Source organism: Gossypium arboreum, chromosome 13 (genome assembly GCF_025698485.1).
Source record: "Gossypium arboreum isolate Shixiya-1 chromosome 13, ASM2569848v2, whole genome shotgun sequence".
In the NCBI taxonomy this organism is placed as follows: domain Eukaryota; kingdom Viridiplantae; phylum Streptophyta; class Magnoliopsida; order Malvales; family Malvaceae; genus Gossypium; species Gossypium arboreum.
Window position 1 is genome coordinate 7,407,198 of NC_069082.1, and position 25,800 is coordinate 7,432,997.

Sequence of the window (25,800 nt, forward strand, 5' to 3'; positions counted from 1 at the left end):
TATTCATATTAAAATTCTTTTATATAAAATAAATTTAAATAATATAATACATCAAACAAATTAAAATATGAAAATAAATATTTCTCAATAAATTGAAATTACATTAAAAATATCTTTATACTTAAATAACACTAAGATAATTGTAACTTAACAAGCAAATACTTCTAAAATAATCACAAAATTATAATAAAATAAGAATTATATAATATTTAAATAATAAAATAAAATAATTGCAATATAATAATAAAATGATAAAAATATTAATAAATAATAATGAAATAAAATTTAGACAAATTTAAATCGAATCAAACCCGAATAAAATTTTTTACTCAAAATCCGAACTATTTAAAAATAAGATTAACTTTTAATGGAAATATATTATTCAGACTTATACTTTTATTTACTTCTTATTTTGCAAATGAGCTTTCGACGGAAGACATGATGAGTTGTAGGCATATACATAAGATATGTTTTTGACACGCCCTCAATCAACATGCAGAGAAAGTGGGTTCAGCGTCTGAATTTATAAAGGCAGTGTTTAGGTATTTTTCTTTAAATTCTGTAGGTCAAGTCAACTCAATCGGTGGTGATGACTGAACACTGATCAGTTTCTTTAATCTTTTGGTGTTTCAAGTCTGAAAAGACAGTCAGTCATATAGAAAGGTATATTTTTTTCTCAATATAATACCTGTAAAAAACACCAAATAAATAATACAAATCTCAAGTGAAATTCTAAATTTTTATCTTTAAAATATTAGATGATCCAATTTAAAGGAATTTTTATTACAATCAATTAGTCTTGAACTGGAATTAAAATAAGACCCAGTGGAAAACCAGTAAGATTTGAGCAGTGTAAATAAACCAAAGCTTTGGATAAATAAACCACGGTTTTCTCGGGGTGGATGGGTTTGACTGTCACTACAGTCGAAAAAACCAAAGCCAATCTTGGGAAAAACAGCCACCCATTTTTCCATTTTACTTTACACACTATAATTCTCTCATATTTTTGTATTTTGTAACGCCTGCTAGCTGCTTTCCAACTACAAAACACAAAGAGATAGAAAATTTAAAAGTTAATATTCAAGCTTGTGGGGGCGTTTTGCCTTTTGGGGTTCTTTCTTTCTTACTTTTTTTCCTTTATGATGGCTGAGACCGAGACTGACCATGGTTTTGAGGGGGACCAGGAGACTGCAACAGCTACTACTACTAGTAGTAGTTTTTCTCAGTTATTGTTTGGTGGTGGCCATGACGATGATGGTGATGCTCTTGGTCCTGCCCAGAGTTTTAACTACACTTGCTCTTCGTTTGCTGTGAAGAGTACACCCAAAATGCTTTGCTTTGGGGGATGCCATCCAAATGATGCTGAAATAGTGCTTGGTAAACCTGCTATTCATGCTGCTCCTAAAGCTGGGCTCACATGCAGTGATTCTTCCTCGACTTCTTCTGGTAACAACACCAAATCGATGCAGTGCAGGGGTGCCATTGTTGAAGCTCAACCGACAAGGCGAAGAACCAATAAAAGGTCCAAAGTCGAGAACCCCACCACCGGCGGCCATGCAAAGGTGGTTCTACTTGTACATATAATTTCATTTTTTGACTTGTTTGCTTCTGTTTTGAAAAGCAAAGAATCAATTGTACAAACAGGTGAGGAAAGAGAAGATAGGAGATAGAATCAATGCGTTGCAGCAGCTGGTTTCACCATTTGGCAAGGTTTTCTTTTTCAACTCTTTTTTTATCATTAATTTTGGATTGAATGACATTGATTAAGGGAGTAATGAAATTTGGGGTAATTTAACAATGTTGCAGACAGATACGGCATCAGTACTCCATGAAGCAATGGGTTATATCAGGTTCCTGCATGACCAGGTTCAAGTCCTTTGCTCTCCTTATCTGCAACACCCGCATGTAAGTAATCAAACAAATATTAATAATAACCCAGTTTTTTTCCTTTTGTCTCTTTTGATGAATTAATGGTGTAATGAAAAAAAATGGCGTCAAAAGGGTGTCTTTTTTGTGTTGCTGTTAGGATGGTGAAAACAACGGAGGTGAAGAATCAAGAAAGGAACTGAAGAGCAGAGGGCTGTGCCTGGTCCCCGTTGCTTGCACTGCTCACGTGGAGAATAGCAACGGTGCCGATTTCTGGTCACCGGCGACGATGGGAAACAATGTAATAATAAGGCAGTGAAACTGTGAATTTATATGTAGCTAGTTTTTTGAAGTATACTTTGTTAGAAGGTTAGGGCTAACTTGGTAAAGAGCTAAGCAGTGCCATTTTTGTCTGGAAAAAAAAAGAGATTTTGATAGCTCCGTATCTTGAAATGGATCATCAAAAGGGGGTAAAAAAGGAGTAGAAAAAACAGGAACCTGGTCAAGGTAAATACCTGGTTCAGATATGAAAGACATTCATGGAAATATGTCATATAATATTATGTATGCTGTTGAAAAAAAGTTGCTTGTTCTTTTTTTTTTTCCCTCTCTTTTTTCTTTAGGAAGCAGCATGTGGTCCTGAGAGGGGGGGGGGGGGGTCAGAGTTGAAAATCTTCGAGGCTTACGAGCAATTTCCAAAGCGGTTTTGAGAAGAGGGCTGATTGCAGAGGTGCCTAATGGGCGACTTGGATTGGATTGGTCTATATAATCTTTTGGTTCTTCTTCATCAAGTTCTTTTTCAATTTTTTTTCATTTCTTTTTCTTCGCTTTGTTGTGCATGGCGGTGTCGTATCATGAAGCTCCGAATATGTGTCGAAAAATTATATAATCTTTTGGTTTCACCATTCTAGCCCCCTCTAACTTCCTTTCCTTTATGACTGAATATGTGGTTGTGAAACATACCGAGTGCTGGACTAAGACCAAAGTGTTTACTACTATACAACCATTCTTTAACCCTCTAAGAAGTGCCAAGGAGCATTTAAAGTCGAGCATTCTCCGCAAACCTTCTCAATCCTAGCTTTAGCAGTCTCTGTAAAACTAAGCTTTGATTTTCAAAGCTGGAACCTCAAACTTTTATATCATCCATCACTACCCCTACTACGACACCAATCATGTCTTACTTTTCGGTGGAGGCTTGTTAACTTTGCTCATAAACAATAGTTTCAATATCAAAGCATTGAATTTGCTCTCAGTTGCTCCTACAAGGAAAGGCTAAAGCTTGACATCGGATTTGGATTCATTGCTCTTACTGCAACTAAATTATTACTCATTGCTGAAGTTCTTCAGTGGTGGTAAAGTGGAAAAGATGACGGGACGTGCTTGATGCTGGTGGCCTCAAACGTACACGATTTATTATGCTTTTTATCTTCTCGAAGAATCATTTCAGTACCCTTCTATACCATTTTATGATTCATCGTATTAAGATGGATGTTGAAGGATCAGTCCCAATCTGAAATCTTAAACTTCGCTCATAAGCGTATCGACGGTTTCTCGTTGCGTGGGGTAGTGATCACTTTAGTTACTTGCATCCTCGCTACCATGTGGCAACAAAATAAACTTTTTCAGGAGTTCGATACATTGCAAGACATATGTACTTCTCACCCTTAATCCACACATCATATAGGATTTAGTATCAAATTGATAACGATATCCTCTCCTGGCAATCGTAATTTGTCCTCCCCCAAAGGATTAAACACAAATTCCTATACTCGATATTTCAATTTGTTGAAAAATATGGACATATATAATAAAAGTAATTTAATTTAGTTAAGGTTTTTTGGGTTGTGCTAATTAATTGCTAATAGCTTGTTTTACGATTTTACGGTTATGTACATTTTTCTGGAGACATTTTAGTAATTATGAGCAAGATTTTATTCATGTTTAGTTAATTGGACCGACTTTCGATTAACAATGTGAAGTCTCTATGTTAATTTTATGTTATGGATATTTTTTTTTTGGGATGTTTTGGTGCAAAACTCATATTCACCATGATATGCGTTCAATAAAAAAATTTGGTTTGGTCTCTTGCTGAACGGTGAAACCAAAAGCATCATGCTTTGAATTATTTTTCGATTTTATTTTTGGAAGTGGTTAATATAATTTTGATTATGGTATCTGATTAAGTGAAGTGAAGTAGGTGGTATGGTTTATGGATTTATGTTATTAATATACATGAAGTAGTTGTTAATATTTACATAGTCAATTATGTATAAATATGCAATCATGAGTATGTTTTGATCATCTCATGTTTAAAGATTTTTCTTTTAAATAAAACAATAAGAGATTAATTTTTTTTTTTTTTTTCATTTGGGTAATTTTATTTTGGGTTATTCTGGAAATTGTAGTGCATTTAGAAATTCCAGTTTTGATATTTGACTGTTTAAAAATTTTCAATTTGAATATTAGAATGTTAATATTGATTTGCCCAAAGGAAGGTTAATAATATTACATGTGGAACTGTGGTAATAAACATGTGAGTAATAAATCGGCTCAAAGGAAGATTTATTTTTCAACATTCTTTATTGTCAGACTTTAATTACTACAATAATATATCACTTACAAGTTAATATTTTGTCCAAAATGAAATTAATAGAAATATGTTGAAACAAATAAATTCATATTTTGACTTTAGGTTTTAATTAAGGATGTCGATATTTTAAAGAGATTAGTTGAAATAAAATGCCACTAAAGTGACATCTTTTGTGTAGATTAATTTATTTAAAATATCAAGATGGTTATATATTTTTGTTATTCATGCGTTTATTAATTGACACAAAAGTAAGTTAATATTTGACAGAATTTCAATGACATCTGTGGTGATAAATGTGTGGCAATTATAAGGTACTTGGTCCAAATATTAATTCATTGTTTAACATAATTTATTGTTAATATTGATTGCTACAACAAGAGTATTGCTTACTGTTAATATTAATGCCCAAAGACTTGATATTAATGTTGTGTTTGGCATCTTGAGATGAGATTAGCCATTATCTTGAATTTATTGTTTACTTAATAATATTGATGTGAGCATATTTTTATTTTTATTTAATTTTATCTATATTCAATTAGTTCATCTTCTGCTGCCACAATATCTACTAACATTAATTTTATACCTAGTGTTTGGTTGTATGGACATAGATTTTGCACTAAATGAATAACAACTTGCAACTCTCACTACGACAAGCACGCCTGATGTTAAAAGGTGGGATTGTTTAAACTGTACGAGTCTAATGATCATGAAATACAACATTCTAGAATCCTTTAGAGGCACAAAGTTTGAAGAGATTACTCAGGCCAAGGGTTTCCTTAAAGAAATTGAGAAACATTTTGCTAAAAACGATAATGTTGAGATGATATCGCTTTTGATTTTTTTGATGTCTATAAAATATAAAGGACAAGAAAACACGAGAGAGTACATTATGGACATGTTCTATGCTATTTCAATACTTAAGGCACTTAAAATTAACAATTTGGTCTTCACCCATTAAAAGTAAATATATTTTAAAAAAATATTTTTCTGTATATTAACTAAAAACATAAAAAATATTTTAAAAATGTAAAATCAAGAAAAATAAAAATAATTAAAATATAGGAACTTAATCTCTCAAAATTAAAATAAAGGGACTAAATTTTAAAATTTAAAAATAAAAGAACCTTTAACATATTTATACCTTAAAATTTTAAACCTCATTTAGAAATTAAAAGTAAATAATTTATTAGGAAAAAAGTTTCCACATGCGTACATTTACTGACGCTCATTTACCATCCGTCAATATAAGGTCTCCCTATAGTGACGGTGTTTTGCCATCCGTCGGTAAGCAATTTTCGTATAGACGGATGTTGTGGTCGGTCAATAAATGCTATTAAAATTATTGACGGGTTAAATCCGTCAGAAATCGTTTATATTGACTAATTCAGTCCGTCCGTATAAGCTTCTGTCAGTAAATGATGTTTTTTGTGATAGAATAATGAATATCTGAGCGAATTTATTTGCATCTGCTCTGAATTTGCAGTTGATAAACATTTTAATCTGTCGGATATCCGCAAATATGTGAGTCCACCGTCCAAATTGCATGTTGTCAAGTCGGCAGATTTCTGTTCTTGTATTAAGCCTCTAGGTGGATTAATACACAGAAATGATAGAGGTACAAAATTACACAATATTTTTGTACAGGTACCACATTGCATATTTGATGAAATTACAGGAGCAAACATTAAATTAACCCTACATAATTTTGAACTTAATGAATACCGTATACAGATAGCGTATTGCATACGCCTATTGTAAAGTGTCTGAACTGAAATTCTCCCGCTAATTTTGTTCTTTCTTCTTCTTGTTTTTTTTTCTCGGTTGTGGCGGTGATTTTATTTTTGAATGATTTCACGATCTTTCAGTTCCAAGAAAAAAAATGAGTGCGGATTCCTCTAATTCGAAACGAAGTTTCAATTCAAATTCTTCGAACAATCAAAGTAATAGCAGCAAGAAGAGGAAAAGTAACCAGAAAACCCTAGGCATGGCTTGGGGCAGCAATTCTCTATCTTCCTCTCGCTCCTCTTTTCGCTCTTCTCCTTTCTCTGATTTTGGAAGGTTTTCATTATTTTTTTCTCTTCTTTTAGTTCTTTTTAATGTTTAAAACAATTCAATTATGATTCGGTTGTTAGTTATTATTCTTATTATCATTTTGTAGTTATATGGTAGTGAAGAATAAAAAGCTTCAAAATCAGTTTGATGCAGAGGCTTCGAATTCTACTCGTAGCGATTCTTCTGTGAAACTTATTTTTCACGGGGTTTCTATATTTGTTGATGGTTTCACGGTTCCATCAAGCCAGGTTTAGTTCTTTTCTACTCTTCTTTGAATTCTATCCAGTGTTGTTTAGGTTCCATCTATATTTGTTCATGTTTTATGGCTTTTACTTGGTGACGTTTGTTGTTTGTATTGATGATGAAATGTGCAGGAGCTGCGACAATATATGTTAAACCACGGTGGTCGATTTGAGAATTATTTTTCAAGGCATAGAGTCACACATATCATCTGCAGCAATCTTCCTGACAGTAAAATCAAGAATCTCAGGTTCATTTAAAAAAAAATATTTTTCCATGCTTAGAATAGTTAAAGCGGATTTTGATTGTAAGTTAGTTATTGTTGTTGATTTGATTGTAGGTCATTTAGCAGTGGACTTCCTGTAGTGAAACCTATGTGGATTCTAGATTCTGTTGCTGCCAACAAACTTTTGAGTTGTAAGTTGATGCATTTAGTTGGCTTGCAGTTTATGGTTATATAGTAGAAGAGATAAGCATAGAGAAATGGTCGATTAACTATTGAACCTTAACTCCAATGAAATGGTATTCCTTGTGGAGCTTTGATAATTTTATTTATCTGTCTTACTTTCTGTAATGAATAGTGTCAACTATCATTTTGCCATCTTATTGAATTATTATGGATCTTGTTTTGTTTGCTCAAGGGGTTCCTTACCAGCTTGACCAGCTTGCTAACAATCAACCTACATTGTCAGCCTTCTTCACTACAAAATGTAAACCTGCGGATGAGGGTGCTTTTACAAATGCTATTTGTGAAGTAAAACATGAAAATGAGGTTTTATGTTTGAAGGATGCATCAAAGGATGCAAGTTTTTCTGAAGCAGGTAATTCCTTTGAACGGAGGAAGCAAGCTACTGAAGAAAATGATGAGCTTATGTATGAAAATACTGATAAAACAGTAACTGATGGGCCAAGTAAAAGCGATAGTGAAGAACCTGAGGAAGTAAAGGTGGTAGAACAGAGTAATCTGCAGGAGGAGGATGAAAGCATGGAAAATTACAGACTTCAGTCCTGTCCTGAACAGTCCACTTCATCTGTTAGTAGCCATTGTTTTGACAATCATGGTATAAGAGGATCACCCACATCAACAGTCATTGGACCTTCCAAGCATCGGCATTCAACTCTTGGGGATCCCAATTTTGTGGAGAATTACTTCAAGGTATTGAATAGATTAATGATTTCCTTTTCTCACATTGCTGTGCGATATTTGATTAGTTCTCTATAATCCTTTGCGATATTTGCTTCAAGCCAATTGTTCTGCCCCGGAAAAGTATTAGGAATGTTAAACCTTTATCTGGCTAATTGTTTGAGTATGCCTTATTGAGTTAATTACCAGTGTATTCTGTAGACTGGCATATGGTGATTGCCATAGTTCCATTTGAAGTTTATTGAATCCCTGTTAGTGGCCGAAATAGCACAATATGTTTTGTTTATCGAGCATTTCATTGTGGTAACTTTTTTGCTGAACTTGTTTATATCAGTAGTAATTGATTAACTGGACTGTTAATGTAAATGCTTTCTTGGCTTCCCTTTGAAAGGGCAGTCATGTGTTTGAGTTGTTTATGTCTGCAGATATTGTTATAACAGCTATACACTGACGGGTCTTTTAATTATTGTAGAATTCAAGGCTGCATTTCGTTGGAACCTGGAGAAATAGATATCGAAACCGTTTTCCTAGTTTGTCAAATGGATTTACGAAGTCTCATTCGAATGTCTCTGCTGGTACTCAAAAGACTCCCATTATCCATATTGACATGGTAATTGAGCTTTTAACCTTGGCTTTTTGTTGTCTATCCTCTTACTTCTTTAATACCATAGTTGTATTGATAATTGATAATTGATAATTGATAATGGGGTATATGGGATTAGGCTTTTAGGATGAGTTACAAATCTGTAGATGTCTATGGAGGACTACCTTTTCTTCCCTGTACATGTGGTTTTGGATTGATACTAACATGTTGCTTCAGGACTGTTTTTTTGTCTCGGTGGTTATCAGGAGCCATCCTGAATTAAATGGCAAGCCTGTAGCTGTATGCCATTCAGACAATCCAAAAGGAACTGCTGAAATCTCTTCTGCAAATTATCCTGCTCGAGATTATGGTTGGTTTTATCTAAGTTATATTTCTACATTTTCTGTAATATGTTAGCTGGAGAGCTTTTATTCAGCATGAGATTGATAAACTTTTATCATACTTCAGGAATCAAGGCAGGAATGTTTGTTAGAGATGCCAAGAGTCTATGCCCCCAACTTGTTATTCTCCCGTACAACTTTGAAGCATATGAGGAGGTAAATCACCAACTGGGTATGCAATGTTGCTGTTACACTTGCTTAGATAAGGAAGACTGTCATGGTTCCCTCATCTCTCTTCTTCTGCTGTCCTCCTTTATAACTTCTATTTCTGCATTTCTTTTCCTTTTGAATGGAGGATGTGCATGTCAAAGGGGGAATGACATGATTAAGGTGGTCACGGATGGAAACTATAAAAAAGAGGACCTTGAATTAGTTGATCTTACTAAGAATAAAGTCCTAGATAAAGAACTGCAGTGGATTCATGTTTCCAACTTTACATCTTAGGAAAAGACTATTTTTTTTCTTTGGATTTTTAATCCTGTTTGCTTTTTCTCATATATAATTTAATTATGCAGGTTGCCGATCAATTCTATAACATCTTGCATAAACACTGCAACAGAGTTCAGGTTTGCTCATGACGTATTGGATCAAGTCTGTCTTTTGGTAGAAGGAAAGCCTTTGTTATTGCTAATGTCACAATTATTGTTGAATATAGGCTGTCAGCTGCGATGAAGCATTTTTAGATGTCACAGACTTAGAAGGTAAAGATCCTCAGCTTTTAGCTTCAGCAATACGAAAGGAAATATCTGAAGCTACAGGATGCACTGCGAGTGCTGGGATTGCAGAGAACATGCTTATGGCCCGTCTAGCCACTAGAACTGCTAAACCAAATGGTCAATGTTATATCCATCCTGAGAGGGTATGCTCAGCTAATTTATTATTATTATTATTATTATTATTATTATTATTATTATTATTATTATTATTCATTTTGATAATTTTGCAATTTCCAACCTGTGGAGTTTGGAGATGTTAAATGTTGGGTTCTCTTGTACTATATTTTACTATAAGAAATTTTAATGACAATAACACATCAAGAAAATGCAATATTAGGATTGGTAACCATCCTGCACTTAGTTTTAAATACCAAAATGATCCTTGATTGAATTCTTGAAGAATGCTCATTCTCTTCAATTTGGCAATGTATCTTTTTGAATGTAAATTATCTCTTCATTCTGTTCCCTAAAGTATATTAAACTATCCTAATTGTTGGTTTCTATGGAGCATATTAAATGTTAGATTCTGTTGTAATGACACATAACACATTAAGGAAAGCTAACTATCCTGTGCTTAATTTTAAAAGTGAAACCAGTGTTGTCTAGGGAGTGAGGTGCACTCTTGGCACTAGAACCTTTATTTTGCCTTAAGCGCAAGGTGCAAGAAAAGCACTAGCCTCAGTGAAGTAAACTGCAATGCACATGTGTAAGGTTTGTTTAACTGTTGTAGATGCAGCTATTGAGTGCCATATATTGTTATGATTGTGTTATGATTGAATGATACCAAATAAGCGTTCGATATTTTTTATTGCTCAACTCAAGGCTCTATCAAGCAGTGTAGCCAGTAGAAAAGCTCTATCTGCAAAACTAATTGGAGCTTCATAAGTGGACTTGAACTTCCAGTATCAGCATGGATATGCTTTATTCTATATGTTTAAATTTCTATAATTGATAGATGGCATCGAACTGAACATGTTAGACTTGCTTCTTAGTGATATATAGTTTTGGTTTTATTGGATTGCAAGAATCCTTTTGAAAATATCTGTAAACTGATATATCTTCAATAAATTCTTCGGTGCCGACCACTGTGTTCTTTTCATTTGCAGGTTGATGAGTACTTGGATCAACTTCCAATAAAAGTTCTCCCTGGAATAGGTCATGTACTGGCTGAAAAATTGAAAATTAAAAATGTTCGAACTTGTGGGGAGTTGCGTTTGATTTCAAAGGTAGTACCGGATTTCATTTGAAATATGGTGTACTTCCTTCTATTGAAGTGGTTAATTTACTATTTCTAATGTTCAAGATTGGGTAAATGGATGAGACTGAATAGATCATTATCCCAGAAATGGGATATAATGTTCAAAACTTCTGCGGTGGAATATTAATCTAATTTGTTGTGTACATCCATCCTCACTTCATCTGCAGGACTCCCTGCAAAAAGATTTTGGGATTAAAACTGGTGAGATGCTCTGGAATTACAGTAGAGGAATGGATAATCGGCTTGTTGGGATGATTCAGGTTTGTCCAACTGCATACTCTTCTCATCCAAGAGTTTCCTGATTTCACACTTGTGTAGCCCTGCCCTTTTTAGAGTCTCATTTGCATTGCAGGTCACATCCATATATTCAAGCTATGTAACATAAATTTTTTTGTATAGAGAAATGCATGTTTGAATTCTGAAATTCCTCTCAGCTTAATAGAGAAATGAACTGATAGTTTAGTAGAGGTACATTTGATGTTATCTTTATTGATAATTTTACTGGTTCCACCTCCATTAAAGTTATTCTTGCACAGAAAACTAAGTTCTGGAAATACCATTTCAGAACTGGAGTTTTGGTCGTCAGGAAGAACATATCTTGTCTATTATAATTGATGGCGTAGAAGTTTATTCTTTCAATCTGACAATATTGGATTGGTCAATTTTGAACTTTGAAGAGTTTTTCCTTAGTTGTGAATTTATTCCTATTAGTCATACTTATTTTGATGTAACTTGCAGGAGAGCAAGTCTGTGGGTGCTGAAGTGAACTGGGGTGTAAGATTCAGGGATCTTCAACATGTCAGTAGTCTGATGTATTCTAAAGGCTCATTGGTGATCTTTTTGTTTCTTTTTTTCTTTTTTAACTGAGGAAGACATTGTTAATTGATTATTTGTAGGCTCAGCATTTCCTTTTAGACCTTTGCAAAGAGGTCTCGTTACGCTTGCAAGGGTGTGGGGTGCAAGGGCGTACTTTCACACTTAAGGTACACTCTTCTTTGGTATTGGGTTATATGAGGTATCACTTTACTAAAATGATCTGAGTATTTTCTTTTGCTGAATTGCTTTGGAAAATAATCTGAGACAGTAGAATATATCAAGGTCTGAACTAAACTAGAAATGTTCTGGTGTGTAATACTCATGTCTAGATAAAAAAGAGAAGAAAAGATGCTGGAGAGCCTGCAAAGTTTATGGGCTGTGGAGACTGTGAAAACCTGAGCCATAGCACAACGGTAACATGAATTTTTCATGCCTTATTATGTAAATACACATTATTTATATTTTTAAACCATGTTGGAACTGTAAATTTTTTCGCAGTTCCACTATTAAGTAAATGCTCATTGGTTATTTTTGCACCGTGCTTACCCTGTCTATCCATTGGTATTAGTTCACATGAATAGCAAGATGTGCATATATATGTTCACTACATATTCTCATTTTATTATTGCGTTGCCCAATGTCACAATAGGTTCCACTTGCTACTGATGATATTGAAGTGCTTCAGAGGATTTCAAAGCAGCTCTTTGGATCTTTCCACATAGGTATGTTAGCTCGAGACTTGAAAAAGGCTAAAAGGGTCTCAAACTGTAGGAAAAGTTTATCCATGCCATTGGTTTTTCCTCTGGATGTTTCAGCTTAAATGTAATGTATATGTTGCTATGGCTCCAAGCATGAATGTGGACCTTATGTTGAAAGTATTGAGGTTGATTGACTTTTTTGAGTGGGAAACCTTTCAATCTTTAATATTTTTTTCTTGTTTCTCAGCTCAGTTTTTTCTAGGAACTGGCAATGGTTATTGAAAGAAAATAGCCCAAGCATATTTGTCATTTCTATTTAGCCTTGAACTACATTTTGAATCTTTATTATAGGGCAGATTCGAGATCTCTCTATTGTTGCTTCTGGCAAAATAATTCTAATGTATTGTGTTTACCAATTACTACCACTTTGCTCAAGTAACTTTCATCAAGGAAAATTATGCACATGATATTCTGAAACATCTTTTGGGAATCGGTGGACAGATTTCACGTGATGCTCATCATTTGGTAATAGATTTTAGGCAGTATTTTCTATTAGAACTGTTAGATTTGATGAATTTAGTTTAGGCTTTTAAACTATCTATAACCTTTTAAGTTGATTTCATATAAGATGTCAAGGACATCCGGGGTGTTGGTTTGCAAGTTTCAAGGCTTGAAAGCGCAGATAATTCTAGGCAAGGTATGTGTTGTATCATCCAAAATAGACTTCACTCATTTGGGTGCTTGCTTTTAATTTTTTGGTGGCCTAGATGTGATGCAAACCGCCTTAGATTCTTGATTGCTTCAGTTGTTCTATAACTCTTCCTGACTCATCCTTTTTGTTTGATTTTAAGCACCTGAAAGAAACTCTTTGAAATCATGGCTCATGTCTGCATCAACGAGTTCAAAGCAACGATTTGATATCAATAGAATAGCCAAAGAATGTGTTGGTATGGGTATTCCCTTTCCTATGTTTTGGTGGTTATATTGTATTAGTTGTGGTTGGCTAATTTCAAACTGTTGCTCATTGCCTTACGCTAAGCATTTTTTTCTTAAAACTCAGTTTGTATTCTTTAAAGATGCCATTCTAAGATTGTTGGAATTCCTTAAATTAAGCAGATTTTTTACATTAGTGCTAGGAATTTCCTTGTACTATTAGCCATAATCAAATTACTAATTTTTAGGATAGGCTAATTTCTAGAGATTATTTCCTTTTTATTTTTCCCGCTATTCTTTAAAAGGTCAGTATTTAGATTAGAAGTAACAAGAGAGAATCATTCTTCTTCCTAAAACTTGTTCATGGTATCGAGCATCAAGAATCCATTTGATCTTGCTCTTTCTTCTCTTCTCTTGTTCTGCTTTTTCTCTGTTAGAAACCCTACTCCCATGGGTGACACCGAAAATTTCTCGAGACCGAGATCTCACAAGTAACTCAAAATCACGGTCAAGGAATCCCACAAGGTGATCTTAACTCTTCTCTTATAATCACAAATCATCGATTAGATGGAAAAAATTCTGCAATGGTCACAATCATGTCTTATGGTTCTTCGTTGTCGAGGAAAAATTGGGTACATTAATGGAAAATTCCTCGACCAGCATCAACAGACTCGGTTATGCAACTTGGGAGCTTAACAACTCAATGGTTATGGCTTGGCTTATAAATTCGATGGAAGGTCATATAAGTTTAACGTATCTTTTTCAAAGCGCCAAAGAAATGTGGGATGCAATCAAGGAGAATTACTCGGATCTTGGAAATACTTCCCAAGTATTCGAGATCAAATTAAAGTTGAAAGATATTCGACAAGGAACACTTGAAGTCACTCAATATTACAACAACCTAAAGATCTTATGGCGGGAGTTAGACATGTATTATGAAGTTGATTGGGCGAGGGCTTGGAACACACCAAGTTCATGGATCATCTTAACAAAGAACGTCTCTATGAGTTCCTAGCAGGACTAAATCGTGATCTTGATGAGGTCCGAGGACGAATACTAAGCGTAACCACACTTGTCAACCATAGGAGAAGCATTTGTGAAGTAAGGAGGAAGAGAAACGACGTCTTATTATGTTTTGAGACGCAAAAGAATTAAAACCATTGACCGTAGCTGGTCATCATCCTTCCGAGAACTCGCTCTTATTTCAAGAGGCCTCAATCTCAAAGGTTCAAAGATGGAATTGATTCGGTTCAAAAGGCCATGGTGTAGCCATCAGAATCGGGTTGGGCATACCAAGGAGAAATGCTTCAAACTCCATGGCTATCCTGAAGAAAGAAAACAAGGCAAGCAATGATATCTACTATCAAGAAGATGCTCGAATGTTAGGCTAACCAAAACTCAACTTGAGGCTCTTCATAAACTACTCGGGACTCCTACACCCGGTGGGTCACTAGCTATTCAAGGTCTTGCTTTAAATACTACACACGAACCTATCACAACTTCTTGGATACTAGACTGGGTGCATCCGACCACATGACAGTAATCTAAGTTTGTTTCACACCTATTTACCTTGTCATGATCACTCTTGATTCGCATAGTGATGGATCTTACTCACGGGGTGGAATGGGGACGAGCAGAATCGGGAAGATGATTGGCAATCGCTAAAGTTAATGATGGCTTATATGTTTGGAACAAAAACAGTTCAAAAGAAGGGATGGCCTTATCTACATCAAAAGACGATTCTATCATGCTATGGCATTGTAGACTAGGACACCAATTTCATGCACTTGAAGAAACTGCTTCTCTACTATTTCTAAATAAGAAAATTAGTTCATTGAACTGTGAAGTTTGCCAACTGCCTAAACACACTTGTGTCCCTTATCCTTTGAAACCTTATGTTCAATCTCAACCTTTCTCTTTAATTCACAGCGATCTATGGGGAGCCAGTCGAGTAAAAAACATCACAGGGGCTAGGTGGTTCATAACTTTCATTGATGACCACACTAGAGTTTGTTGGGTCTATCTCCTTAAAGAAAAATCCAAGTCTCTAGAGTCTTCAAAATTTTCATTCAATGATTCAACTCAGTTCAATTCAAATATTCACACCCTTAGAACTGATAATGGGAGAGAGTACTTTAATTCTATCCTAAGTCCTTATCTTTCTGAGCAAGGAATCATACATCAAAGTTCTTGTCCTGACACCCCTCAACAAAACGGGGTTTCCGAGAGGAAAAACAGACACCTTGTAGCCGTGGCTCATGCCCTTATGTTTACTATGGGTGTACCAAAGTATTTATGGGGAGAAGCTGTCCTCACTGCTTGTTATCTTATAAACCAACTCCCATCAAAGGTATTAAACTTTCAAACACCTTTACATACTTTTCAAAAAAATTTTCCCTTGTTTCGTGTTCCTAATCTCCCAACCAAAACATTTGGTTGCAAAGCATTTGTCCACAACCATCAACCTAACCGATGTAAACTTGATCCTAGAGCTCACACTTGTGTCTTTATTGGTTACTCACCTGCACAAAAAGGGTACAAGTGCTACTCTCCAACCTTACACCGGATGTTTGTGTCCCTTGATGTTACTTCCTTCGAAAACGAGCCATATTTTTCAGCCTCTCATCTTCAGGGGGAGATACTTAGTGAAGATGAGACCTTGAGCAATCTTCTCATTATACCTCAAGACTCTATCAGCCCTACCACCACTACAAAACCTGCTGAAAATCCTACAGCCACTGTTATTCCTGTTTTGGAACCTGTCAGCCCTACCACAACTACAAAACCTGCTGAAAATCCTACAGCCACTGTTATTCCTGTTTTGGAACCTGTTTTTCCTATCTCCACTGTTCAGCAACAAGAAACAAGGGTGATTAATCATACTAATGAAGAAAGCCCACTCATTCTGAAAAACAACAAGGAAAAACTCAGGGACTTCGTGTATACTCTCGGAGACATCAGCTGCCTGAGACCGAAACAGCAGTGCCTATGCCATCTTTACCCGAGGACTGTCCTGAGGAAGAAGTTTCTCCTCCTTCATCTTCCATCCATCTTCCAATTGCAGTAAGAAAGGGCACTAGGAGCTGCACTCAACATCCCATTTCTCGGTTTGTATCCTGTGGAAACTTGTCTAAATCCTACAATGCCTTTGTTTCTAATGTTGACTCTGTAGAAACTCCAAAGAACATAGACAAGACTCCTATGGAACCCAACCTTAAATTAGGAACTGATAAGGATGGAGAAGAAGTAGACAGGGGGAGATATCAACGGGAGAAACATTTGGAAGCTGCCTACAGGATATTGAGATACTTAAAAGGGACTTCTGGTAAGGGGTTGCATTTCAAGAAAAATGTTCGAAGAAATTGTGGGCAAGCTGGGTTTGATTCACATCTACACTCCAGCTTGAGGGGGAGTGTTGGAATTCCTTAAATTAAGCAGATTTTCTACATTAGTGCTAGGAATTTCCTTGTACTGTTAGCCATAATCAAATTACTAATTTTTAGGGATAGGCTAATTTCTAGAGATTATTTCCTTTTTTATTTTTCCTGCTATTCTTTAAAAGGCTGTATTCAGATTAGAAGTAACAAGAGAGAATCATTCTTCTTCCTAAAACTTGTTCAAAGATCTTATCTGTTGCACAATATGTAACCAGCATGCTTCAAAGTTTTCATTTAATAAAGAATTAGTAAAATATATCTCTAATAAGCTGAAACGCATAGTGTGTACATGGCAGATTAGTTTCTGCTGTTGGTTTGCTTAAAGATCACTGGAACTAAGCTTAGCATGTAATTTTACTGGCTTCATGTCACAGATTCTGAAGGAAAGAGTGTGGGTGGAAATTCAGGTGTGTTACGCATTGCTTCAGGGGAGAATTCTGTTCATGAGACAAATAATGCACCTAATGGTGAGGGACGTTCTAACCAGAGCTCAAGTGTCCCACCTTTATGCCACCTTGACATGGGAGTAGTGGAGAATCTTCCTTCAGAGCTCCTCTCAGAATTAAATGAAATTTATGATGGAAAGCTAGTTGAATTGATTACCAAAAGAAAAGTACAAGGTGACAAAAGCACTGGATCTGCATGCTTCTTTCCTCCTGAACGAGCCCAAGGTGAAATGTTCTTTCCTGGTCTTTAAGTGCATATTTAATTTCCTTGTATGAATGGCTTTTAAATTTGTTGGGGTGTTCACCAAGTTGCAGTAGAGGAAGCAGAAAGATCCCGTAATTCTGCTTCTGTTTCATTGAGAAGAACAGCATTGGAAATGAAGGTAACTCTTGAGTTCAAACTAGATATGGCTTTTTGATTCTTTGTATTGTGTTTAAAATATCCCCATCTCTACTAAAACTTTGTAAAACAATTGGAACACCTTGCTGACAGTACTAGTTCTGTTGTTATGTTTATTGTGTTTAAAATATAAACAGTAGTGACACTGATGGCGGTTGGGTGTAGTTGGGATTTCGAGAATATGTAACATGTGCTTTACTTGTTGAAGTGTTGGTGTAAGATAAACATGGCAATACATATAATATTATTTATATCCTAACTGATTCAGTTTTTTGACCTTTGAGATTTCTTCTATTATTCTTCCCCTGGCTATGATGACCTATGTTCACCTATATTTGTTCAGAAGATGCATTTGGTTTTATTATTGACAATTATTTTTTTTCCTTACCTAAAGGACACACAATATATATTGGAGGAACTGCAGATGGTGCCAGACTCTGAGGCAAGACCCGATAGTGTTGCAATTTCCACTGCAGGACTTGAAAATAACGATTTAGTGCCTTCATCTCTTAGCCAAGTAGACACATCTGTGTTACAGCAGCTGCCTGAGGAATTGAGAGCTGACATATGTGAGGCACTTCCTGCGCACAGGATGCCAGAAGGTACTGCCCTGGGCCCGAGGACAGATAACATGCATCCTCCTTTGGGCATCAAGACAACTACTGATAATCAACCTGGATCAACTGATTCTGGTTTGCACAACAATCTCTGGATTGGAGATCCTCCTCTTTGGGTTGATAAGTTTAAAGTCAGCAAATTGTCAACATTGAATTTTTTTGTTGACATGTATTACAAAGCAAATTCAGCTAAGAGTTTATCTTCGATACTACAATGCATTATTGCTGAATCCCTACATCCTTTAAATGCAAGATGTGATGCTTGGAATGAAGCTATTCACAGCTTCAGTGAGCTTCTCATGAATTATATTAAACTGAAGATGGTAGTAGATATTGAGGAGATCTATGTTTGTTTTCGTCTTCTAAGAAGGTATGTACTTGTACTTTGCTAAGTTTGTCCATTATGGAAGATGATAGAAGTTCTTGCATAATTTTGTTGCTCTCCTTGGTCCTTTACGTATATATATACCTTTATTGTTTTATGTATTTTTGTTGTAGATTTCATAATTATCGCTCAGAATGATCTTTGAGTTCAACTATTGCTGGCCTTTTTCGACCAACTGATCTGGTTTCAAAACATTGATTAATGGACTGAGCATGATTTATCATTAGTTGTCTTTGGAGTGCATCTACAATATGTGTTAATACTCGCATAAGGATGCTGTTTAATATCAAAGTGCTAATTGATCAGATTCGTTATTATCTTTTCCTTAACCTTTTGTCATTTATGCTCCTTCAAGCATTATAATAATGTACTGATGGAAGCATAAATATTTTTTCAGGTTAAGTACCAAGTCACAGTTCTTCTTGGAAGTGTACAATTTGGTCTTTCCCCACCTTCAGGTCATCACAGCATACTCCTATTGTCTCGTTCCTATACTTGAAATCGATTTTTTTGCTTTTGGTGACAATCACTGTTTAATATCTTCACATTGTTATCCGCTTTCCTTCCAGTATTCTTTGTCTATTTTAAGTGTATTATCTGATTTCAAGCTATTTTCTTAGGGTCACAAGTCGTTGAGAATATTCCTTAAATTATATACTCGCCATTTTATTGGCTTATAATTAGTTTTTGTTTAGCTTCTAATTCTCCATCTTCAAGATTTGTGCTTTGGGAAACTAAACACGCCTTTTAGCACTGGATTTTTCAATTTCAACTTATTTACAATCTTCTCTTGTTTTCAACGAAGTTTTATATGTTTTCATTTATTGTAAATTGACATGAAGTTTTACTTGTTTCTGTATGTTATAACTCTTCTAGGCGTCTGTCGATGAAAACTATGGTGGAACCTTGCATATACCTCCAATCAAGTAGTCCAATAACCATGGGACTCTTTAAATGTCTACATTGATCCTTTCATTAGCTGGTGCAAAATGGGCTAATCATGAAAGAAATTTTCACTGCATTTCTGTAGTGGTTGTGGTTCCATGATTTATAGGTGAGAAGCTAGCATGTATGTTATCATTAACTTAATTTTTTTTTTTTAATAAATTCCCAACAATTCTTGCACTTTTTAGCTGTATCACATTGTCACTCTTGTATATGCTATCGGAAATCTAGCTATTGTTGCTGATAATATAGATTTCATTTTCCATAGGTTTGAACTAATTGAACAACATTCCAGTGGCTTTTCTGTTTGTTCAGCTCTCCTCGTGCATAACCACAGGTGATTTTTCTCTTTATGGATAACTGAAACGTGTCACTTGTCATGTTCATGCATACGAGATTATGATATTCCAAATATATGCAAAAAGTTTTTAAGAAATTGAGCATCATCCATATTGGACAAATACCGTATCCAATGCTTACCCCGATTCGGATAATACTCTCGTTCTTATTCTGTTATCCAATTAGGCTGTTGGTATTCTCCATCTTTTTCCCCAAGCTCGGCACCCATTTCTTGAACTCAACTGATCTGAACTTTTTCATTGTTTTCTGTAGAAATATGATTCTAACGAGCTTCTACCGATTATTGGGATAACAAAAGATTACAGATTTTTTAAGACCTTGAGCTAAGTACATTCCAGCTGGGTAGTCAGAACCAGGTCAAGGCAAGACAAGGCAAGTTGAAAAATACCGCCTTTTCTTGTGAGTTTCTCATTAAAAATATATTTAGTAAAAGACGATTTCGAAAGAAAACTTAAATGTATCTTCTTTTTCATTCCTTTTTATGAGAAAATACTAAAAAATAATTTTATAATTATATTTAGTTACTCTTAAATTAATAAATTTTAATTTAAGTGCATGGTATATGTTTTGTAAAGTATTATTATTTAATTATATACTAATCTGCAGATGAATGTGATATGTCATTTTAAAAATAATAATTATCATTATTTAAAAAGTATAATTATAAAGGTACTGTTTAGAACCAAATAAAATATATGGCATATTTAAATTTTGATTTGAATAACTTAATCGCACATATTTGATAAGTTTAGTGATGAATTTTAAATTTTATTTGAGTTTATTTATATTTGTAAATAATTATCGTTACGTCAAGTTTATTTAAGTTCATCTATATATATTTAAAAATATTTATTTTATTTAATATTTGGTAGTTATTTGTCTTCTATTGTCATTTTTATTAGACATCTGAACGTAAAATAAATAAACACATTTTTAACATTTGTACTATATTTTTCTATATTTATATTTTGTTTTATATAAATTATAGTATATATAAATTAAATAATAAATTTGAAAATTTGAAAATGGATTGTGCCAGATTTAAGCTTTGAATGTTGAAGATTGAAGATAACTCGTACTTAAATGTATACCTTTTTGTCTTAGTTTATCTTTCAAAATTTTCGGGATTCGAACCTCCATGAGTAGCTTTCTCTTGAACAAGGGTAAGGGTCTATCAAAAGAATTTATAATATCTATCATTCTGAAATATGCTCTAATTGATAATTTCTAATTTATTAACTATCTTGAAATTAAAGAATTACAATAAGTTTTGAGCATTTAGCAATACATTTAAATTGAAAGACAAAATTGTTTTAGATATAATAGAAAATGAAAGGTTTTTGTGTATTTGAGTTTGACATTTTGTTATGATTGTGTTTATTATATTAGATTTAACATTTTGTATTTGAAAGCAATTATATTAATTTTTAATATTTAATTTGAATTCTAAGGTTGATATGATATAGCTAATATTATTGGACTTGAATTTTTATGATTTTTAATTGAATAAATGTAGTGTTCATTGTAAATTTATTTAATTTTGTATTTAACTAATTAAATATAGGATGATGTTGGTGAATTTTTGAGTTTTAACTAATGACAGTTAAATGCTAATAATATAATTGGTTAATTATAATTTTCTCTTAAATTAATCTTAAAATCTGAAACAAGAAAAGGATGTGTAAAATTTCTTTTCTTGTGTCGAAGGTTAGAAAGATGAAGAATACTCCTGTAATTTGTTCCCCTCATTTAATTTATCCTTCCTTTCTATTCTCCACTTACTTATCTTATGTTTAGTATTTACTCAAATTGAATTTAGAAAACAAAACCTATTCTGTAACATTTAAATCTGACACTGAAAATAGGAATATAATTACACCCCCCCTAATTTAGTCTAATTTAGATTGAAAAAAGTAAAAAAAAAGAGGTAAAGACATAGTCTTCTTCACAATATACATATTTTGTTTTGAATGCGGTAAAAGCAATTTCTAGAGAAAGAATAGAAACAAGCAAAAGACACTTGAACGTTAAATAAATAAATACATTTTTAACATTTGTACTATATTTTTGTATATTTAAATTTCGTTTTATATAAATGATAACATATCTAAAATTAAACAATATATTATTAAATTTAAAATAGACTGTGTTAAATTTAAGTTTTAAATGTTGAAGATTAAAGTTAACTCAAGACTTAAATGTATATCTTTTGTTTTAATTTATCTTTCAAGCTTAATATTTTTATCTTTTGAAAAATTTCCAGGATTCGAGCAACTTTCCTTTGAACAAGGGTAAGGGTCTAAATTTATAATATCTATCATTCTAAAATATGCTCTATTGGATAATTTCTAATTTATTAACTATCTTGAAGTTAAAGAATTACAATAAGTTGAGAGCATTTAACAATACATTTAAATTGAAATATAAAAGTTTAGATATAATAGAAAATGAAAAGTTTTGTGTATTTGACTTTAACATTTTTATTATGATTGTGTTTGTTATATTAGATGTATTACGGTATTTATATTTGATAAAATTTATACATTTTGTATTCGAAAGTAATAATATTAATTTTTAATATTTAATTTGAATTTTAAGGTTGATATGCTATAGCTAATATTATTGGACTTGAATTTTCATGATTTTTTAATAAAATAAATGCAGTGTTAATTGTAAATTTATTTAATTTTGTATTTAACTAATTTAATATAGGATGATGTTGGTGAATTTTTGAATTTTAATTAATGACAGTTAATTGCTAATAATATTACTGATTAATTATAAACTTTCGTTAAATTAATTTTAAAACTTAAATTAAACATAAAACTAATTTTTATTTTAAATTTTTACATATTTTTGTTTTATTTTTCAAAAATTTCAATTAAAATGTTTTTTTCAATATTTTTCATTTTCCAAAAATTGAAATGAAAATGAAAACAACCACTGTTCCCTGAAACCAAATGTAGGTTTAATTGTTTTAATTGTGTTTGGTAATCATATTAACTTTTTATTCAATATAAAATTTTTAACTAATAAGTATTGAATATGATAAGTAGATAACTACTCACTGCTTAATGTCGAAGATATTAAATTGATTTCATTTTTAAATTTTATTTTTGAAATATATTATAAAATTAATTATTTAAATTATTATCTTTAACTTTTATCCAAAACTATTCAAAATAAAATAAATAATATCATATTAATAATATTCAAATATTAAATAATAAAATTTTAAAATTAAAATTTACCATTATTAAGTAAAATAATTTTACTAAATGTTTAATTTTTACTAATATATGAAACGATTTTATAATATAAGTTCAGTGCTTATAAATTTTAATATGTATTTTTAAAATAATTAAATAGTTAATAAATGAACAAAAAGAAAAGTAGAAGAGTTTATTAAATTTGGCCGGCTGAGCTTAGAAGCAGTCTCATTAGGCCGCCCTCCAATATGGTAGCGTGTGTAGTTGGTTTTTGTCTTGTGTACATTTATTTGGCAGTATATGCCATCTGTTTTCTTGCTCAAACAATATATTTTATACATTACTATCAAAAAAAAAAGTGATCGAAAATATGAATATCTTATTTTTTTTAAATATAAATGTCTACAATTATTTATAATTTCTCTTCAGACTTTAAATAGTGAAATAAATACATTTTAACAGACTCAAACTTACGTTTTTCTACATAATATCAACCAAATTAAGATTCAATTGATTTGAATATATTAATTTTGGTCCACCGTCTCTATCATGTTATCTAATTGTTGTTTGTTTGTTTTTTGTTGTTTTCTTCTTGTTTTTCAACTACTATGAAAGCCTTATCTATCATTGATTTTTAGGTAAATCAATTTATTGACTCATAAATAATGTTAAACAACTAGTTTTTGAGTTTGAACTAATTTTAAGCTAAATTAAAAAGTTAGAAATTTTAATTTTTTCTCCAAATTTTAATTTTTAAAATTACCTAAATTATAAATTTATCTACCATTTATATAAATTATAAATTATCGAATTTTACAATTAATTTATATTAATTATTTACAAGTATTTAAAGTTTACAATATTTCATATGCTATAATGTTAACATTGGTTATTATAAATTATTATTTATATTTTGCCTTATGTGTTAAGAAAGTGTTTAAGAAAATATAAAAAATAATAATTAAGCTATTGTATTAAATTAGCACTCAATTAAGCTTATGTCGTTAATTAAAATAATTAATTAAGTCTTTTGTTAATAATTTTGTTATGGACCATATTGACCGTTAAAATAAATTGATGAACTAATCAAATGGTGACATGTAGCACTTTTATTTTAATTTAATATTTTATCCTAAAATGATTAAAATTCATTAAAATTATAAAAAATATATTAAAAATTAAAATGAATATAAATTTTTAAAATTATAAAAAACTTGTAATATTATAAAAATATAATAAATTATAAAAATAAAATTAGTAAAACTTAAAAATGTATTAGAAGTCTTAAAAATAAAAATATATTTAAATTGATATAACTTATAAAAATTATAAAAAAAAAACATAAAAACTTGAACTGATTTGTTAGCCTGAAATAGAGGTGAGCATGGGTTGAGCCTACTCGAAATGTGAGAGGGTTTGGACAAAAATATAGGCCCGAAAAATGGGTTTGGACAAAAATATAAGGCCCATTTTTAAAATGGGCCAGACCTCAAGTAAGGCATTTTTGGCCCGGGCCTAGCTCGGCTCGAATTCACTAAAGGACAAAAAATTTGACTTTTTTAAAATATTATTTTCTTGTTATTTTCTACCTATTTTGCTACCATTTTACTATTATGTTGCTACTATTTTGTTGTTATTGTTTGGATATTGTATAAAACTTATTTTATTGTTAATTTTGTTACTATTTTAGAGACATTTGTTTGTTAAGTTGCATCTATCTTAGTGTTATTTAAGTATACATATTTGTTAAAATTTATTTTCAATTTGTTGGGAAATATTTATTTTGATGTTTTAGTATTTTTGATATATTATATATATTTTAAAATTATATAAAATAATATAAAATTAATATCGGACAGTGGCCGTGCCTGTGTTTTAACATTTTTATCTAGCTCGGGCTTGGGCAAAATTTTAGGCCTATTTTTCGGGCTAGGCCCGGCCCTAGGAAAAGGGTCTGAATTTTTAGTCGGACCTGGCTCTGCCCATGCTAACCTCTAGCCTGAAATCAACAAAGATATTAGTCCGAGGAAAGCCATTAGACCTGTTGATATGGGAATCGGGCGGTTGAATAGATTTTTTATTTTTAATTTTTTTTATCAAACTAAAATTTCAATATCTAACTATTAGCATATGTCCTAATGAAATATTCTAACCAAGGTTTTCAAAACTAGATTTGTGGTCAAACTGATCAGGCCACCAATTTGACAGTTTGGGTGACTCATCTAGTTCAATTAAATTAAAAATAAAATAAAAAAGAATTAGTTCAACCATTTGGTTCCCAAGTAAACCGGTCTAATGACTTTCTTCAGATCGACACACTTGTCGATTTTGGTCTAATTGGTCCAACAGACTAATTTGGTCCATTTCAAGTTTTATGATTTTTTTTATAATTTTTATATTTAATACTTTTTATGATTTTATAGGATTTTAATATTTTTTATAAAATTTTAAATATATTTTATTAATTTTATATTTTTATTAGAATTTTATTTTATAATATTTATAACTTTAAATCAATATTCATATTTTTTATATTTAATTATTTTTATTGTTTTGATATTTTTGATATTTATAATTTTTAATTATTTTTATGGGAAAATATTAGATTAAATAAAAAGTTGTCACGTGTCACCATCGATTGATTTGTCAATATATTTTAACGATCAACGTGGTAAATGACTAAAACCATTTACGGAGGGACTTA

At 32.3% G+C, this 25,800-nt stretch overlaps 2 protein-coding genes across 5 annotated transcripts; both read left to right on the forward strand.

Annotated features, from left to right (window-relative positions):
- Positions 1-864: 864 nt before the first annotated feature.
- Positions 865-2,303, forward strand: LOC108485562 (transcription factor bHLH113). Of its 2 annotated transcripts, none has more exons than XM_017789421.2 (4): positions 865-1,562; positions 1,645-1,710; positions 1,811-1,905; positions 2,027-2,303. In XM_017789421.2, exons 1-4 carry the CDS (start codon positions 1,140-1,142, stop codon positions 2,067-2,069), a joined length of 627 nt encoding a protein of 208 aa, XP_017644910.1. In that variant the 5' UTR covers positions 865-1,139; the 3' UTR covers positions 2,070-2,303. The 2 variants fall into 2 exon arrangements, with proteins under 2 accessions (XP_017644910.1, XP_017644909.1); XM_017789420.2 differs by having other exon boundaries at positions 868-1,562; positions 1,807-1,905.
- Positions 2,304-6,160: 3,857 nt separating this feature from the next.
- Positions 6,161-20,448, forward strand: LOC108486520 (DNA repair protein REV1). Of its 3 annotated transcripts, none has more exons than XR_008277527.1 (25): positions 6,161-6,514; positions 6,615-6,756; positions 6,883-6,998; positions 7,089-7,165; positions 7,390-7,904; positions 8,365-8,502; positions 8,713-8,845; positions 8,944-9,032; positions 9,392-9,442; positions 9,532-9,735; positions 10,699-10,818; positions 11,018-11,110; positions 11,589-11,648; positions 11,747-11,833; positions 11,996-12,079; positions 12,316-12,388; positions 12,993-13,061; positions 13,216-13,311; positions 17,109-17,405; positions 17,496-17,563; positions 17,975-18,567; positions 18,980-19,040; positions 19,459-19,636; positions 19,796-19,864; positions 20,140-20,448. XR_008277527.1 is itself a non-coding variant. In XM_053024639.1 (23 exons), the coding sequence occupies exons 1-23, from the start codon at positions 6,336-6,338 to the stop codon at positions 19,510-19,512; spliced, it is 3,399 nt and encodes a 1,132-aa protein (XP_052880599.1). In that variant the 5' UTR covers positions 6,161-6,335; the 3' UTR covers positions 19,513-19,774. The 3 variants fall into 3 exon arrangements, 1 of the variants encoding a protein (XP_052880599.1); XR_008277528.1 differs by having other exon boundaries at positions 6,415-6,514; positions 6,652-6,756; XM_053024639.1 differs by lacking the exons at positions 19,796-19,864; positions 20,140-20,448 and having other exon boundaries at positions 19,459-19,774.
- The last annotated feature ends 5,352 nt before the right edge of the window (positions 20,449-25,800 follow it).

Excerpts from the sequence above, each read along its gene's own strand:
- LOC108485562 (XM_017789420.2), top strand. The coding sequence starts at position 1,140 with ATGATGGCTGAGACCGAGACTGACCATGGTTTTGAGGGGGACCAGGAG. Across the intron at positions 1,711-1,806 it reads TGGTTTCACCATTTGGCAAG|ACAGATACGGCATCAGTACT; the intron begins GTTTTCTTTTTC and ends ACAATGTTGCAG. Across the intron at positions 1,906-2,026 it reads CTTATCTGCAACACCCGCAT|GATGGTGAAAACAACGGAGG; the intron begins GTAAGTAATCAA and ends TGTTGCTGTTAG.
- LOC108486520 (XM_053024639.1), top strand. The coding sequence starts at position 6,336 with ATGAGTGCGGATTCCTCTAATTCGAAACGAAGTTTCAATTCAAATTCT. Across the intron at positions 7,166-7,389 it reads TGCCAACAAACTTTTGAGTT|GGGTTCCTTACCAGCTTGAC; the intron begins GTAAGTTGATGC and ends TGTTTGCTCAAG. Across the intron at positions 17,406-17,495 it reads TCCTCCTGAACGAGCCCAAG|TAGAGGAAGCAGAAAGATCC; the intron begins GTGAAATGTTCT and ends ACCAAGTTGCAG.